Raw genomic sequence first — 17614 nt, forward strand, 5'->3', positions numbered from 1 at the left:
ATGTTCTTCTCTCTCCATAGCACAGGAAGTCTGAAGAATCCTGGATCCTAATTCAGGCACCTCCGCAAGATGAGATGGACTGTGATTCCTCTACGGCAGGTCCTCTCTGTCCTGGCATTTCCATGTCTTCAGCTTGTAATGCAGCCAGGTGACTCAAGCAGAAGCCTGAAGACAAAGGAAGGAACATTCCACAGCCTCATGAAGCAGGTCAGCTCTCCCAGAGGAACACAAAGTAAATCAAGTCAAATCAGTTTTACTCTTGGTGTGCAAACAGACAAGGGAGCATTCAGGGAAGGGCAAGAGCACAAAATCCTTCCAAGGCAAAGGTTCAGGGCTTGTTCTTTATGACAGGGGACTTCCCTCTGGAAGAGTCACTTACGAACAGTGTTAAGGCAGCAAATCACAGCTTAAAAATTAAAAAGTGGTAACTCATTCAAGGAAAAAAATGCCTTTCCACAAGCACTTGTGCACAGTATCAGAAAGATGAGGAAGGCTGTGTGTCCAAACAGCCACTGTGCCTCCTTTGGCTTAGGATCCTGGACTCACACTCCTCCAGTGCCCTGGTGCTGGGCAGGAAGCCAGACCAGCTGACCTCCCCTCCCCTAGTGCTGCTGCTGGGTCACCATCCTGAGCATTTTGAGTGCCATCTCTCCTTGGTCAGCTGGTACCTAGCACAGAGAAAAGCATAGAATAAGCAGCTGCTATAAGGAAGAAGACAGCAGGTGCTCAGACAGCAGCTACACACACATCTTCTGTCTTCTTGCTGATTCCACCCCAAGGACTTTATTATTTACCATGTGCCCAGCCTTGAGAATCCAGAAGAAAGCCAAGTTCTCATAGGCCTTGTGGAAAGCAGCTGTCTCAGTGGATGCTGGAGACACATACAGTGCCTTCCACCTCTTCTGGCTGAACTGGTCCAAGTCAGGCCATTTCAGTTTCCGGATCCATGCCTCCTGGCCTGTTGGAGATAAGAGATAGGATTGATTACTAATACTTGGTAATTACTGATAAGTTGGTTCCACAGCAGCTTGGGAGGCCAGTTCAGCTGGATGCCCACTGTACTGGATACCAGTACAGCAGAGTTAGCACAGAGTCTGTGTGCTCAGATCCTAAAAACAATTTTGTTATGCCTATAGAAATTCAGGACAAACTGAAACAAACCAATGGTGGGAAGAAGGGAATAAGTAAACAGTGAAGGTATGTATGAAACGGACTTAGGATTGCTGAAGTTGAACATGTGTTTCTTGGAGGCTCTGCAGCCCTAGAAATTCCAACATATTTCGCTTTGCACCTCAAACACCTTGAATGTCCTGCCATGGAGAAGAATGTCCTTCATGGAGAAGGATCAGCCATACCAACCATCAGAAGAGGCACTATTTCTCTATTTGTTAGACACTCATTGAGGGGAGACTGGAAAGGCTTTCTGTTTCCAGGTGCTGCTAGAGAAGGTGGAGGTCAAGACAGCAACAAGATCAATTCCAGGACTCCAAGGGGGACAAAGCTTTAGCCTACCTGTGAACTACTGGAAGAATTTACATGTTAACTACAGCTCAATTTTAGACCAAAACATGATAAACTGGAGCACTACTAACTGCTAATCTGTTTTGACAGCCTAAATACTCTGTTTCCTGGATTTATGAATTGCTGTGTTGTTCATGAAGGGCATCTGAATATCTAAGTGGGCAGAGACAGACAAAGAATAAAACCTTTCACAACATAGGAAGGTGTTTGTGGAGTCAGTGAGAAAAGACTGGTGGAAGGGAGCACAGCAGCCTTGTGAGGCGCTTCAGCATCACTTGGCCTGGCTCCCGAACTGCCCTTGGACTAAACCAGCATCTTGCAAGCAGCAAACAAAGCCCAACATGTGCAGGAACCTACACTGAGAGCAGGTGTGATCACTCTTCCACTGCATCCTCCCTCATTAATTACCAGCATTCTTTGCCTATGAATGAGCATACACACATGCACATCTATGTGTCTATCCAGGAGGATTAAGTGAATTATTAGCATCACTGAAACAAGCAATTAGTGATGTTGCAGATCCATTTCTCAACAGTATAATGAAGGTAAAGGATTTGCCTCTCTCAGAAGGAAATAAGCAAAACATCCTAAGTGCTGCTCATTTATGACTGTAGTATTTAAGCATTGCTAGTTAGATAAGAGTTTTGCACAGGAGACTGGAGAAATCTAGGTACCAATATACTGACAGCTCCACATTCTACTCATCACAGGTTCTGTTTCCACCCCCACTCAAGAAGTTCCTTACCCATGGTGTCAACAATGAGGTCCAGCTGCCCATTATAGACTGTAACACTGACATTGGCTGCCAAAAGCTGATCAACAATATCAATGACAGGTTTCATGAAGTCCTCAGCCATGTTCTCAAAGACCTGTCTGGACTGACCTGGTTGGAACCAGAAAGACAAAATTTAAGTGATGAAGGATGTCATTCTGAAGCTGGGATAGAGGCATAGGCTAAAGGTTCTAAAATGGAGTTCACAGCTGCATATAAAACAGTCCTAGCCCAAAGTGGCACCAGTGATTTATCAGTTTAAGGAACCAGAGAACCAGAGAGCAGCTGTGCTCCCACTGGAACTCACAGACAGGGCTGTAGCTTCCAGCTCCTATTTACACACAGGGTGCTGGCATCAGTCCTTTAAGCCTTCCTTTCTGTTTACACCCTCTCCTCCATATGATACGTCATTACATGACACCAGACTTCTGGCAGAGAAAAGCTGACAGGAATTTCAGCAAGATTGCATGACAGACAAAAACCAGTTGCTAAAATACAGAGGATCTTCCTCCCTCCCCCTGTATTTTCAGTTACTTGGCTAAAGATAGATACAAGCAGCAGAATCAGAACCAGAACCACATCTGCCCACAGGCCTGCCCCATGACATCTTCATTTCTGAGAACAAGCCCCCTTCTTAGCCCCATGGGTAACGACAATTGAATGTAACCAGTTGTCAGAGTATTTTCCTACAGGATGCAGTATTGTAAACAGCGGTAATGGACTCATCAGGTGCACACTAGCAGACAGGAAAGTACCTCCCCACTTCACACAGTCAGGAATGATCATCAGCTTCTTTCTGATGGGCCCATTCATCAGCTCATCGAGGCTGCTCTGATGCATTTTTCTGACATGGCGCTGGTAAAGCCGCACTGAGAAAAGAGAGAACACACTTTGATCAGTGGCACGTTTAAGACCCCATCCTGCACAGATAACAATTTTCAGTATCAGTCATAGCCAACAAACCTTTTTCTAATGAAAATGCACCACCACAGAGAGCAATTTGCTTGCTTTTACTAGAAACCACTGAAGTAAACCCTTATTTAAGGCAGGATGATACAGGAAGAACCCATCCGTTCCTACTTTTGCCTAACTCTGCACTTTTTCTGGGCATCAGCTTCTGCTTTAACCACTTGGCTCTTCTCAACAGACCAGTTATTTTTGAACTGCAGTATTTTACTTTCAAGAGTTAACTGCACCTTCCCTTATGAAGACAACAGAAAAGAGCTTGAAAGAAACTCTACACATGTGTTTTTCACATTGATACAAAAAAACTGTGGAGCAAGAGTCTAATCAGACTGTTTATACTGATGAGACATTTTTGTGTCCTGTTGTAAAGACAGAAATGAAAGACAGTAAGAGGAAGTAACTTAAAAGGTCATAAAATGATGTTGCAATTATACCGACTGCTTCCTTGCTGTAATCTGTGCAGGATGTATGGGTGGAGGTGTCATCTATAGGGTTGTTCCACATTCCTATCTGTCTCAATTTATGCAACAGCAAACAAGTTCTGCTTGGGAGAATATCAACATCCATTTTAAGGATGTGCTACATTGAGGCTCTTTCCACTGCCAAAGTTGAAGGTATGTGAATGGAAACACAGGACTTCAGGAGTTCAAGTATTTAAATACAACTTACTGAGATGGAGATTTTCTTGTTCATCTGATTTCACTTCTGGAACCTCCTTAGTCAAGATGTTATAAAAGTTCACATTGTCTGTGTTCTGAAAACACAAGATAATTTCAGTAACACTAATAAAAACATTTCTCAGGTACGAGGAACAGTGTTTCCTGAAAAGAATAAAAGAAAAAAAAAAAAAAGAGATAAGTAAATCCTAAATAAAGGACCCTGTGACCTGCCAATTTACCTGCACACCAGGAAGATACTTGTGGTAAAACTTTAGCTCTACATTTGCTTTGAGAAGTGGGAAAGAGATTCCTCAAGTCTGTATCATTCACACATGGGTTGTGCCAGAGATGTTATTTACTCCTCTGAAGCAGAGGTGAAGCTACAGGAAGCCTTACCCTGCATTACTCATGACAGAGAGCTGCAGTGCCAGGTGATGCTTTCAGACAGCCCCTACTGCCAGGTCTAGTCTGGTGCTGCTCTTGCTCAACATCCTTTCAACCTACAAGCCTCCAAAATCTAAAATGCTTCCTTGAAAACGTGGTGATGGGTATGAGCCACCCCTCTGCTGGAACTGCTGGCAGCTGGATATGCCCAAACATTGCAGATTGGCAGCTCTGATGCAGCTGACAGAGGCTGCCTGCATCCAAGGACAAATGCAAGCAGTGTTGCCATTAGAGAAGTTACTCCAGATTCTTGAAGTCCTGCTTTACTTGATTTTTGAGTTTTTAAAGTTCTGATGCTTAGGTAAGAAATCATCTCACAACAGCAATCCCAGAAGAACTGCAGTGCCTTCACCCGCCAGCACCATCACAACTGAGGGGAGAAGCCAAGTTGATTTGAAAAGTAAAACAGGAACCAAAAGTTCCTTCCAAACAGCAAGAAGTGAAACCACCTATGTGCAAGGCACTGTCAGCTACGAAATTTTAAAAAATAACAACAAAAACAACTCCAAAAACAAGAGCAAAAAAAGGAAGTGGTTCCAGATTAGCCTTTCTGTCCAAGGAAGCCAGAGTCTTACATGTACTAAAGAATGAGCTGTAACAAAGAATGAGATTTTGGAGCAACCTTTTAACAGGAGAAACAAAAGCAAATGCTGGAACTTTCTAAGTAATGAGATGCAGTGCCACAGTAACAGACCATAACTTGAGGTTCCTCTCCATCCTATTTTAGTTCTTCAAACAGAGATGTGTGCTTAACTTGAAATTTGTCTTGCTGGATGCAGTGTTCAATATTCAAAGCTTTCCAGAAGATATAGCTTATTTAATTTGAAACTGTGGGAATCAAGAGGACTAGTTAAATGCTGAAACCTCAATGCAATACTGGAAGACCACAAGGGCAGTCCTGCCCACTTCTGTCACTCACACGGTGGGGCATAGCAAACACTCCTTTGTATCAGCACTGGGATAAAAAAAAACCTGGCAAAAATGACTGGGCAGAGGGTTGGAGAATTCATGCCAGCTCAACGCTCAAGGATAACTTGAAATCGTGTGCCTCCCCAAGCAGCAGTTAGTTCTTAATGTTAGTCAAAGATCTCACCTCTTCAATGACACCTTCAGCCTTGCCCCAGAGCTCAGTGGCCAGCCCATATTCATTTTTATTTATTGCATCCATTATTTCTTTGGCAACAGCAGTCACCTCTGCTAGACCATTATCATCAAGGAGAGACTGGAAGACAAACACAATGAAGGACATCTTTAATTACAATTCCACATCAATTTATTGCTAACAGCCTCCATGCTTTCAAGGTTTTATTCAGGCCAAGAGGTAATCTTAAGATTCAACACCCATTTGTACTGTATGGCAGCACAAGGGATCAGGTGAGGACCAAGAGATTAAGAAGGTACTTACAGTGCTGTAAAGGTAGGGCCCCCAGGACAGCACAGAGTCTAAACAAACAGAACAGATTTGAGACATCAAATTGACAATCAATCTTTGACATAAGGTTTAACTTACTTTTCCTTTACTGGGGCAACAATATTTATGAGAAAAATAAATGGAGATGAATTAATCAATAAAAAGGTACAGTCAGCTCAGTTTAACCCTAAGGTTATGTACCACAGAGCAGATTCTTTACAAATCCTGCAACAACATTAACCCCCTATGAATTAACCAGTGAAATTTATTTAAAGCAACCAACATATTTTTACCAAAATATTATCCACCCAGCATTGCAGCACACTGCCAGAACATGGGCAGAGGTCTAACAAGAGGATGGGAATTATCAAAACTGATCTGTTTGAAAAGTCACAAGGGAAAAATTGAGTTATAAAACAAATCTGCTTTATAACAGGTTTGTTTGTAAATTCTCAAGGATCAGCTGATGGCAGGCAGATAAGAGTTTGTTTGGTATTGTCCTGTGCTGCAGGGAATCTGTGAAGCCTGCCCTTGCCAATCCCACTGAAGGACCAAGAGCCCTTTCATTTGCTTTTTGTCCTCCACCAGACACAAATCCCACTTGCAGCCTTGTGAGTCATTTGGTGGCCGCATTTAAGTGCAGGACTCTTACAAAACACCTCAAAGGCTGTGGAGATGTGTAGGGACATTTCACCATCCCTCCACTTCAGATGCAAGTGTGCTCCTCACTGACCTTGCTCTCTGACTTTTCTTAATCTAGATACATTCTAAAGGGAGATTCTTCAGTCACAGCTTGCAAGGCCAAGTATTACTTTTTGATTTACCAGACTCACTAGAGAGTTAATTCACTTAAGGCAGGGATGGCATTTTTGACTTTAGGCACTCATGGAATTATTACAACAACCAACAAAACAAAACAACAACAACAAATCATCCACAGTCTGAGGAGTTTAGACGTACCCAAAGGAGAAATCCATGAGTCTCCAAGAGCAGTCCCCCTAAAATTGCACTTTATGGTCCCTTTTTGAACAGCCTTTGTGAATAAGAGAAACAAAACAAAGCAAAAAATCAAACCAAGAATCAAATTTTAATTAGCTATTCATTACTCTAGAATCAGTTTTCTCTAAGTGAAAAAAGTAAGTAGCATTGTGAATTAGGCAATAGGGACAGTGTATTCCAGAAAATGAAAGTACTTGTAGAACCCCAGGTTTTAAAGTGAAAAGTGAACTATATGCTCCAAATACTTACCTTGTGCAACTCTAAAGCAACCCCAGCAGCCATTTTACCTCCATAAGATTCAGAGAATATGTAGAATGGGATGGTCTGAGGAGAGAAAAGCCACACAAGGAACTCATTGGGTGGAGGGAAGAAGATACCTCCAACCATCTCCCACATCCCACAGGATCCAGGCACTAGCTGTTCACCTCCAACTATCAAACACTTAATGTTTTTCTATTTTAAGCTGCACATAAGGTTTCCATAACATCCTAGGGATTTTCTGGGGTTGGTTCTAAAGTTTTTTAGAACTATAAGCAGATGTGATCCTATATATGCTGCTTGGATCACTCAACATACAATAATCCACCCCAATGCTTATCTAACCCCAAATTCAAGATACAACTTCTGAAATGTGGCAAATAAGACAGTGGTTATACCTGCACCAAACACTACCCAGCAGCACAACACTGCCCATCTGGAAGTCTGTTCCCTAATTCTTTTTGAATTCTATTTAAAAGCAAAGAAAAAATACAACGATAAACAAGAATTCAAATCACTTACCTGGAATTCTGCTCTACACTTGAAGAATTCTCCAAGAAAAACCATCATATCAGAAACTACTGTAGTAAGGTTTTGGGCAAACAAGCTACAATCATCCACATAACTGAATCCAGTGCCCACAGGATTATCCACAAACAAGATACTGGCTGCCTGCAACTGCAGAAGCAGAAGGAAGGTTTGTATAAAACCTCAGCTCAGAACCAACAAAAAAACTTAGTTTTGATGGCACAAATGATTAACTGAGCCAGCAAATCCCTAGACCTGAAAAAACTTGCAGAAAAATTAGGTGCAACATAAAGAACTTCAATTTGCCCAATCTGCAAGCAGAAATATACCCAAAAAGTCCCAGTGATCGTGGGGCAGGTCACCTAGGGAACTCTGGAGTAATTCAGACTATTGGTAGCTCAGAGCACAAATATATTGCACTAATTAAACTTCCACCTTCACAGGCAGCTGTAATTTGTTTTCCCTTACTGGACCTGTAATTACAAGCCACAGGTTTTACACTGCCAGCCATCCAGAAAAAGCTCTGTGACTGCACACAACGAAGCTGTGATCTGAAATAACACTTTCTACAATTTCCCTGCTCTCTGTTTCCCAGACATCTGCATTTCACAATTTCATGGAAGAACAGATATACTTCGTCAAATCAAATTAATATGTCTATACCTCAGTTCTAAACAAGGCTATTCCTATAAGCTAATTTATTAACCAGAATATATTAACTTGAAATATTATAGTTCTACTGAACTTTAGATGAAAAACTGTTCTGTGTTTTTTTGCGTAGCGATCATCAGCTTACGCAAGCAAATAAACATTTGCAATTAGTAGTTAGAAGCTGAACTCTCTACTGTACCCAGGTTGTATTTCTTGGTTTCATTTCTTTGTCTAATGGACCAATCTCTTCAAAGTTCCCATATCCACAGCCTGAAGCTCCTGGACCTCCCTGCAGGGAAATACCAAATGACAAAGACGTTAAAAGGCAGCATGGCATAGATATGACAGATGGAAGAAAAATACAAGCCAGCCAGTAAGTAGAACAACAGATTGCAAATTTTTAAAACCAGCTTTTACACTACACATTAATTTGCAGAGCAGGCTCTGTTCCTCATGGTCTTCGGTTATGCACACACATGCCATTTCTGAAAGCAAGAATTCAACAGAGAAGCAGTCACCCTACTTGTGAGAGTTTCTGGTGAGCTGCCTGCTATGTGAGCACAGTTTCAAAACCTTATTTCCTGAATATGGAGTGCAAAAGTTAACTACCTGCTAACCAGGGCTTTGCAAGTCATTAGTTTAATCAGCATGTAGGTTTCACTCTGATGAAGTAACCCAGAAAGAAAAACACCAAGTCCTCAAGTGATTCTATTCAACATTAACTTCTGAAATGTACTGTGAAGAACATGCCACCATTTTTATCAAACTGGGATTGTTTCCATTTAGAAATCATCCTAAATCTCTGATTACTTTATCTACTCTCTCTCTCTGAACATTGTTTAGACTTCAAACTCCCCAGGAAAGGAGCTCTGAAACTACAATGCACAAAAATCACTACTGTTGTATGAAAGATAAGAACAAGCTCTGTTATTGCAATCGAACTTGATGGTGAGCAGTTGAGGACACCCCACAACTGCAGAATGAAATCATCCTTGTTTTTCCCAACCCCAACACCTCATTCACAAGGCAAGGCATTTAGAATCAGGCAGCTTTGAATCCTGTTTCTGTACAGCTCCACAATATCAGATATCAGACTGAACCAGGCGTAGATTGAAAGAATTATTGCTTAGGTGTCTCTCACCAAACCTTACCTGAAGCCACAAGATAAGAGGTAACTCTGTGAAGTCTTGGGTTGGGTTATTTGCATAGTAGAGCCACCAGAACATGTGGGCCTTGTTCCGAACCTCCACATATCCCCACACCTCTTTGGGCTCTTGGGGCTGCCTCAGAACTACACCTTGAGGGGAAATAAAAATAACAATCAGCTAGGTGAAAAGGCTCAGCTTTGGCCTTTTCACCAGATTTGTTCCAAAACACTACATTTCAGTCTTGGGTGTGATAATTAGAAGTGCCACTACTATTTAAAAAAATTACTATAAGAAACCTGCCTGTGCTTACACCCGCACCCACAGCTGAGTTATCGTCAATGAATGAAGTGTGTAATTAAGCGCTTCCTTATCGGAGCCTGGCGTTAGAGCTGTCGCCGGAATAACAGCCCAATTGCTGGAATAATTTGTTCTTGAAGTGTTTTCAAGGCCTGGACTGAAGGAACAGCCCCACTAACCCAAATGGAATAACTCGCACCAGCTACAATTTCGACAAGGATCACAGAATATTCTGAGTTGAAAGTGACCTAAAAGGATCGAGTCCAACCCTTTAGTGAACGGGCCCGTATGGGGATCGAACCGACAGCCTTGGCATTATTGGCTCCATGATCCGATCAACTGAGCTCATCCCAGTACTTTGATCTGGGTGTCTGCGGAGACCACACCATTTCACAGCCCCCAAGGAGAGCAGGTGCAGACAGACAGAGGGTCACTTCTAAAGGAATCCAAAATATAATTTAAACTCATTTAAGTCAGTAAAGTCTGGTGACCTTACGCGGTCAGTCTACTGTCCATCTCGGACACAGAACAGACCTTTGACATCCCATCCCTTAATCTCATAGCAACAGCGCACTGGAGAAGGAGCGATAAGGCTCTTCCAAGCCGCGGTGGCCAGGCTTTGCTACTCCCGCCGGCACTCCCGCCAACCTCTCTGTCCCCTCCGACCGCCACCCCGACAAGCGGAATTTCCCGCGGCTCAGCCCGGGCCCTGCCCGGCAGCGGCCGCAGGACACAGGAGCGCCGTGCCCGGAGGCCCTGCTCCCGTCCCATCCCGCCCCGCCCCGTCCTTCCCGTACCTGCCGCCAGCAGCAGCACGGACAGCACGGTCCCAGCGCGGAGCAGCCACATCGCTCCCCCAGCTCCCGCGGTCACGGGACCGGCTCCGCCCCGCCCTAAGGCACCGCCCCCCGTGCCCGCCTCCTCCGCCTCTTCCTCCTCCTCCTCCATGATGGCGGCGGGCGCCGGCCCGGTGCGTCTGCGGCTGGTGTTCGATCACCCTCCGCCGGCCAGCCCGGGCTGCGCGCTGTGCTGGCTGCTGCTGGAGCCGGGCCAGGCGCGGCTCGTCACCGACCTGCTGAGCCTCATCCGCCACCGCTTCGGCTTCAGCCGCCGCGCCCGCCTCAGCCTCTTCCTCGAGGGGGCGCTGCTGCCGCCCGCGGAGAGCGCGCGCCTGGTGCGGGACAACGACTCGCTGCGGTACGGACCGGACCGGGACGGCGGGATCGGGATAGGGACCGGGATAGGGACAGCGGGATCCGGACCGGGATCAGGGCAGCAGGACTGGGACAGAGAGATAGGACTGGAATCAGGACAGCGGGATCGGGGAGTCAGTCCCACACACGTAACTCATCAGTGTCTATCAGTACCTAAAGGGGGTGCCAAGAGGCCGGACCGGGTTCTCCCCGGTGGTGCCGAGCCATGGAACACGAGGCAACGGGCAGGAACTGATGCCCAGGAAGTTCCACCTGACCATGAGGAAGAGCTTCTTCCCTGTGTAGGGACCGCACGCTGGGAGAGATTGTCCAGAGAGGGTGTGGAGTCTTCCTCACTGGGGATATTCCAGAGCTGTCTGGACACAACCCTGTGCCCTGTGCTCTGGGATGACCCTGGCTGGGCAGGGAGGTGGGATCAGATGACCCACTGTGGTCCTTTCCAACCTGACCCATTCTAGGATTCTGTGAATCCCCTCGTGGGTTTGATGGGACAGGGCCTCCGTGGGGGACTGAGCTCTCCCTTCCCTGGGCGGTGGAGCGGGAGCCAGGTGTCCACGGGCACTGATTCCCAACACCTGAGACACCCCAGGATGTCCAGAAGGGCTGGAGGGAGCCAAGCAGTTGGAAATGTTCCCGGAGATGGGAGCCTGTGTCTGCAGGGGAGGGTTCCGGACTGTCTGGGGAAGAGCTGGAGCAGCTTCACTCTAGAGGAACTTGCCTGAGCTGTGAACATGTAGGGAAGAGTGTTCATTATGCTGAACAGTGGCTTTTGTTTGTTTTTTTTTTTTTGGTAACAGAGTAAAATTGGAAGAGATAATTGCAGATGATTATGAAGAGATAGATGATGGCTTTACAACAAAAGAAGACAAAAAAAGGCACAGACACAAGCAGGATGAGGAAGAATTCTCTAGGAATGAAGGCAAGCATAAAAGGAAAAAGAAAAAGGAGAAGCATAACCTTGAGTATTCCTCTTTTAGGGAAGAGACCTCTGTAGATACTTGGGACTCTCAAAAAAGGTACACGAAAAGAAAAAGAAAGGAAGAAGTTAGTGGAAGAAATAGACTTGCAGAAGGTAAGGAAGAGAGGTCTACTGTCCATTCTAAAAAGATGAAAAAGACAGAGAGGGAGAAGCAGTTGGCAACAAAAAAGAAGGACGAAAAGCAGACAAAGGTTGCTGCAGAAAAGATGGCTTTAGAACGGGCAAATGAGAGCTTTTCTGTAAATTCTGGTAAAAATAGCACAAAAAAGATCACAACACAGTCCAGGAAAAAGAGGGTGGGAGCTTCAGATTCCTCCAGCACATCATCTGACAGTGACAGCAGTGAATTAAATGTAAAGGAAAATAAATCTTCCCATAAACCTGTAGTGGTGACACTTCCCAAAGACACATCCCAAGCTGCCTCAGGTTCTGATGTGAAAACTAATAAAGTGACTGTAAAGTCTAACATTGAAAAGACTAAGACTGCAATAAAAAAAAATGCTAAGAAACCTCAGTCCTCTAGTTCAGATTCTGACTCGAGTACAGAGGATGAGAAGGTGATACCAGCACAAGACAGCCCTGCAAAGGAAAAATCAGTGCCAAACCATGTGGTGGCTGTAAAAGCCAGCACCAAGGCTCCCAAAGCAAAGAGCTCCTCTTCAGACTCTGATAGTTCAGATTCAAACACACTTGTCATTAAAAAATCTGCGGCAGATGCTGGACTGGGTAATTCCATAGCGAGGAACTGCACTAAACAGTTGCCAGCCAGTATCCAAGGACCGTTTGCCAGCCCAGGCCGTGGAAGGGGGCGTGGAACAGGAGAGGATAACTTCTGGAGAGGACCTAGGGGCCGTGGGTTTCGTGGGATGATGAGGGGCCAAGGCCATGGGAGAGGAGCAAACCCTGGCTTCTTCTATAACTACAGCAGTGAAGGCCAGAAACAGAGGCAGTTTAATGAAGCTGTGACAAACACTTCTGTCCTTGTCCAGGTAAGTGACTGACACAGGCAGAGGTCACCTTTTTCTGGCAGCTTGAACTGTACAAAGGACCTATAGGATGAGAGTAATTCATAAAAGCATAAATACATTAGTGGGATAAACTTAAGTTGATCTTAACTTTTATTTACTGTAATTCCGCTTGTCAGCCTGAGGAAGTGTTTGTGAAACAACGATAAAGTGATTGTATCATATATCTAAAAACAAAGCATGTACCTTACTCTTCTCAGAGCTTCTTGCAATCTGTACAGCATGAACACTGTCTTCTGTTTTCACTAATACAGTATTTAAATCAGTGGGTTACTCTTTGTTTCACAGAATCCCGTGGAGATTCCCAAGAGAGACTATAGTGTGTTACCTCTTCTAGCTGCTCCACCCCAAGTGGGAGAAAGAATTGCTTTTAAGGTAAAGAGTTCTGGAAATACTGAATGTTAGTAGGTTAAAATTGCTTCATTTGAGCCACTTTTAAGTTTCTGAGCTAATAGTTTCTCTAATAAATTCACTCGTTGTAAAGCTTTGATTTTTACAAATGTTTGGAGCATATACAGAAGTTAAGTGCATTTCTTTAGACTTTCTGTATTATGTATAACACAAGAAATGCTGTCTCTGCTGTCATTTCAATGTGATTTTCCATGTGAATGTTATTGCAAATCTTACCATACAAATAATTACACTGCAGTGTAAAATAAAAGAGCAAATGAAAATGAAATCCCTGCAGTTGAGGAGACTGGGATCCATCTCCCATATCTCCTCACACAGCCTGACCTGAACGCAAATCCTTTGGAGCAGTGAGTCCTGGAAGTCTACCTGGGGTCATATGATTGGCATTGGATTCCAGGGGTAGGAGACTTGGCTCTTGCACTTTTCTCTTGCTGAAGAAACTGTGTCTGGATATAGGTGGAATCATCAAAGACTGGGGAAAGTTACAATTTCTTACTTGTATTTCTTTCAACAGTGCCTGGAACTAAGTGAAAATTACAGTCCTGAAGTTTCAGACTATAAGGTACTGGTTTTCTTTCCTCCCTTCATTCACTCAAAGAACTATGATAGGTGAGGTATGGCTTCAATATTTTGAGGTTGTGCAATGTTTTTCTTTGCATCCAGTTGACTCCACAGGCTATTGCTGGTGTAGCAGTAAAAATCAAAAACCCTAGAAGCTGAAACTAATTGAAAATTTGAAAGGTGTAGCTGTTATTAAAAAAAACCCCAAAAAAACAACAAACCAAAAAACAAACCACCAACTGCAAGGATTATTAATGATCATTAATATTTTAGAGATGACAAAAAATGCAGACCTTCAAGTAGAAAAATGTAGTTGTATTTGAGTCTACTGCTATTTGAAATCAAGGCAAGTTCTTAAAACTGGTGCAAGTAAAATTTTGTTGCTACTTCAAATAACTTGGTTTCTGGGTAAGTACTGATTTAAACTTCAAAGTTGGTGACAATGAGTAACTTTGGTTTATTGATGCCAGTGGTTACAGATTGCTGAGCATTAATTCTTGGCAGATTTTATACATGGAGACTGGAAAATTTGATAGCTAAATATACTTATTTCCTCTGGCAGCAATTAAATAGCACACTGGTTGTAAATATGGAATAGTTATCCGGTGCTGAAGTGTGTCTTACCTGATTCTTTCTTGTTGCTTTGTGAAGGAAGCGAAAATAATCAGTTGGAATGTTGAAAAAAAGCAGATTGAACTTGAGATCCTTTCAACATCAGCAGGACAATGTATGTACCTGGGGACACCAAGGGCTTGTTGTCATGTGCTGTCACCTGGAAAACCAAAAGCCCAAGGAACACTTCATCTGTCAGGAGTATTCCCAACTTCCTTGGGTTCATTCTCAACACACCCCTCCCCTTCTCACTCCCTCCCCCAAAAGTCTATTTAAATTGAGAAGTTCTAATCCTTGCTAGTTGAACTGAAGGATGCTCATGGGTATTTACAATATAAATATTTTCAGTCAGTTTGAGTGGTCAGTAACTCATCTTCACTGTGGTTTCATTTTCTGAAAGAAATTCTTTTATGGAACTACAGAGGAAGTGTGAGGTCATAATGGTATGTCTTCAGTGGGTGTGGAAGTGAGTCCCTGCAATGACAAGGTGCAGTTCCTGAGACCTGAAATGATGAATGTTTCTGAAACTCTGTATTCTCCAGTTGCCATTTAAGCCAGAATTAGTGAATTGTCATAGGAGCATTTTTCTCAAATTTCAGCAACATATTGTTGACTTTCTCATGGGAGTAGTCAGATAATTACCTTAATTTTGGCGTGTAGTAGTCAGTTTTACTTGAAGATCTTTCGTTACAATTATTAACCCAGACACCAAGCTCAAAAAAAAACCCCAAAATAAACCCCAAAACCAAAGTGGTTTTGATCAGATTTTGTGGTAAACATTTAAACTTTCTTTGGTTTGTAGCTAGTTGAGCTGTTTGGTTTTTCAGTTGCTAAGGAGCCAGGGAAATTCGACCTGGTGTACCAGTCTGCAGACGGAGTGGAGCTCATCGAGTACGCGGTGCCTCAGGACACCAAGGTACGTGAGGCCTGCTCTGAGCCCTGTCACCAGCTCTGCAGGGCTGACACCTGCCCTGCTTCCTGCCTCTATTCACCTCAGGGGCATTCCCTTTGTAATAGTGCATCCAATTTAAATAAATGGAAGCAAAAATAATTGTTCCTTTCTAGCAAGAGTGTGCATGTTTACATCATAAAAATCAGTTCTTGCATGTTACTCTAACTGGGGTCACAGCCACTCATCAAATTTCTTGTTTTGGCTAATAAACAACATCATGTCTCATAGAGATCCTTTCTTACCAGCTTTTCATTTCATTGCTGTTGTTCTTACCTGCACCTTTCCTTACCCAGGACAGCAGGCAGGTTGAGGTTAATCAGTAGGATCAGTGAGTCACAGGAGGAGCTGAAATCTTGGTTCGCTAGTGCTGTTGTTCAGGTCTAGGCAAAAGCATAATGGCACACAAATTGCATCTGCTGGTATTGCTGGCACCTGTTAAGTGTTGCCTGTGGTTTGTTTTCAGATAACTGAAAGCTGGGATGCGCTGATAGAGCCAAGACTGATTGTGGAGCCTCCAGTTAATGGATCCGGCATTGAAAATGGAACCATCTAGGATGTCAAAAAAATGTGAACAATTGTACAGATTTGTTCTGTGAAATGCTGCCTTCTGGTTCTGAGGGTGGCAGGTGCACTGGTGGATATTACTGTCTTAAAGAGAAGTAGGCCAGAAGAAAACCACTTTTTTCCCTTAGGCTATGTTTTTATGTAATACATGAAAACTTTGTTTATTATAGGAAGTCTAATATAGATCTGTTGGGTTTGAATATTTATATCCTACTGTAGCAAGCCACAGAACTGGATTGGTTTGATTAAAAGATAAAACACAACCCTGTACTGCGAGTAACTAAATGTCTGGGTTTGGCTAGAGCTGTATAACTGCCAGGGGTCACTTTCATTTAAAAATTAATTATAAATATTGTTGATGTGCAGAACTCTTCCTCTGCTGCTGCCAAGCATCATACAAATGCTGTGACTTTGCAGTTACTTAAAGCGCTCACCTGAAATGTCCAGAAAAGCCTGTGGATTTCAAGCTTCTATAATTTTGAGGCAGATAAATAGTACTGGTAACTGCCAACTTAAAACCAGTGTAATATAACATGAACCCCTGGCACAATTGTGTCCCACTGTGTTAATCTGTGTAGCCTCTGAAAGCCTTTATTTTTTGTTTTAGACCAAACCCTCTTGCCCTGTAAGTGCTGAAGTTTCTGTGCTGCCTTTCTTCTTCCCTTTCCAGCAGCAGAATGGGTCATCAGGTCCTGTCAAGGCACTGCTGACAGCTCTAACAATTATTAGCATTGAGGGGGCACCTTGTACCTCTGTAGCCTTGGCAAGTCTTACAGTTTTGGATCATCCCTGCCCTGAGTAGTTGACTCCTACAGAGAAGGCATGGAAAAAAACAAACCCTAAATACAAACAAACACCTAAAAATTGTGCATTATGGTTTAGCTGTCATGTACTCTGACCTAGTGCATGAATACATTAAAATACTGTGCATTTTTCCATCAGCCATATTAAAATGTCTTGTTTGTGAAGGAATCATTTTTATTCAAGTAAAATTCATTTGTGTATTGTGGTTCTCTTCAGATGCCATTATTTCATGGTAGGATTTGTTTTTTAAGAGAAAAGTTCAGTTAGATTCATGTGTGGCTATTCTTGCAAACTGGATGAGAAGAAGATGTCAGACACCAGCACAGTCATGCTCAGACAGTGGGGATTAATGGAAAGACTGTTTTTCTAAGGGAAATTGTTACTTTTTAATTCTTAGGAAGTTGCAAAAGCTAAGTGCAAGTGTTTCATAGCACCTCTTGTTCCATTGCCTACTGTGCATTTTGGCCATGAATTAAATGGATGCAGAGTCACTGTGGCTGTGCCAAACAGCTGGTGCTGGAAAACAAATACATCCCTGAGAGACAATGTTTACAAAGTAAAATCTTGAATTTTATTTACCCATTGTTACCAAGTTTGAGTGAAGCTACTGCTTCACTGCCCAATTCAAATCAGACCAAGGGAAGGCAGCCTAGGGGAGCTGCTGAGAGCCCTCCCTGTCCCATCCACTTCCTGGGGGCTGCTCTGAGGAACCTGGGATGGGACAATGTGCATGTGAATCCCACAGGGAGGTGGTGAAACAAACCCTCACTGCTGTCTTTCTGTCCCTGGGCCTTTCCTGTCTCGCCAGCCCCTTTGCTGGGGGCAGGAACACAAGGTA

At 43.5% G+C, this 17614-nt stretch overlaps 2 protein-coding genes across 2 annotated transcripts; one reads left to right on the forward strand and one right to left on the reverse strand.

The window, feature by feature from the left end:
• Positions 1-237: 237 nt before the first annotated feature.
• Positions 238-10617, reverse strand: SCPEP1 (serine carboxypeptidase 1). Its single transcript, XM_042032350.1, has 13 exons — positions 10452-10617; positions 9361-9506; positions 8409-8498; positions 7553-7708; positions 7022-7096; positions 6734-6806; positions 5768-5805; positions 5456-5584; positions 3929-4013; positions 3049-3162; positions 2267-2404; positions 795-958; positions 238-668 (listed from the first exon to the last, which is right to left on the reverse strand). The coding sequence occupies exons 1-13, from the start codon at positions 10600-10602 to the stop codon at positions 603-605; spliced, it is 1425 nt and encodes a 474-aa protein (XP_041888284.1). The 5' UTR covers positions 10603-10617; the 3' UTR covers positions 238-602.
• On the forward strand, positions 10601-16976 carry COIL (coilin). Its single transcript, XM_042032349.1, has 7 exons — positions 10601-10851; positions 11666-12836; positions 13161-13247; positions 13798-13845; positions 14496-14571; positions 15284-15372; positions 15872-16976. Exons 1-7 carry the CDS (start codon positions 10601-10603, stop codon positions 15959-15961), a joined length of 1812 nt encoding a protein of 603 aa, XP_041888283.1. The 3' UTR covers positions 15962-16976.
• Positions 16977-17614: the final 638 nt, after the last annotated feature.

This window comes from Corvus kubaryi, unplaced genomic scaffold (genome assembly GCF_017639235.1).
Source record: "Corvus kubaryi isolate FWS band 111438036 unplaced genomic scaffold, C.kubaryi_AGA036_p1.0 37353, whole genome shotgun sequence".
NCBI lineage: Eukaryota > Metazoa > Chordata > Aves > Passeriformes > Corvidae > Corvus > Corvus kubaryi.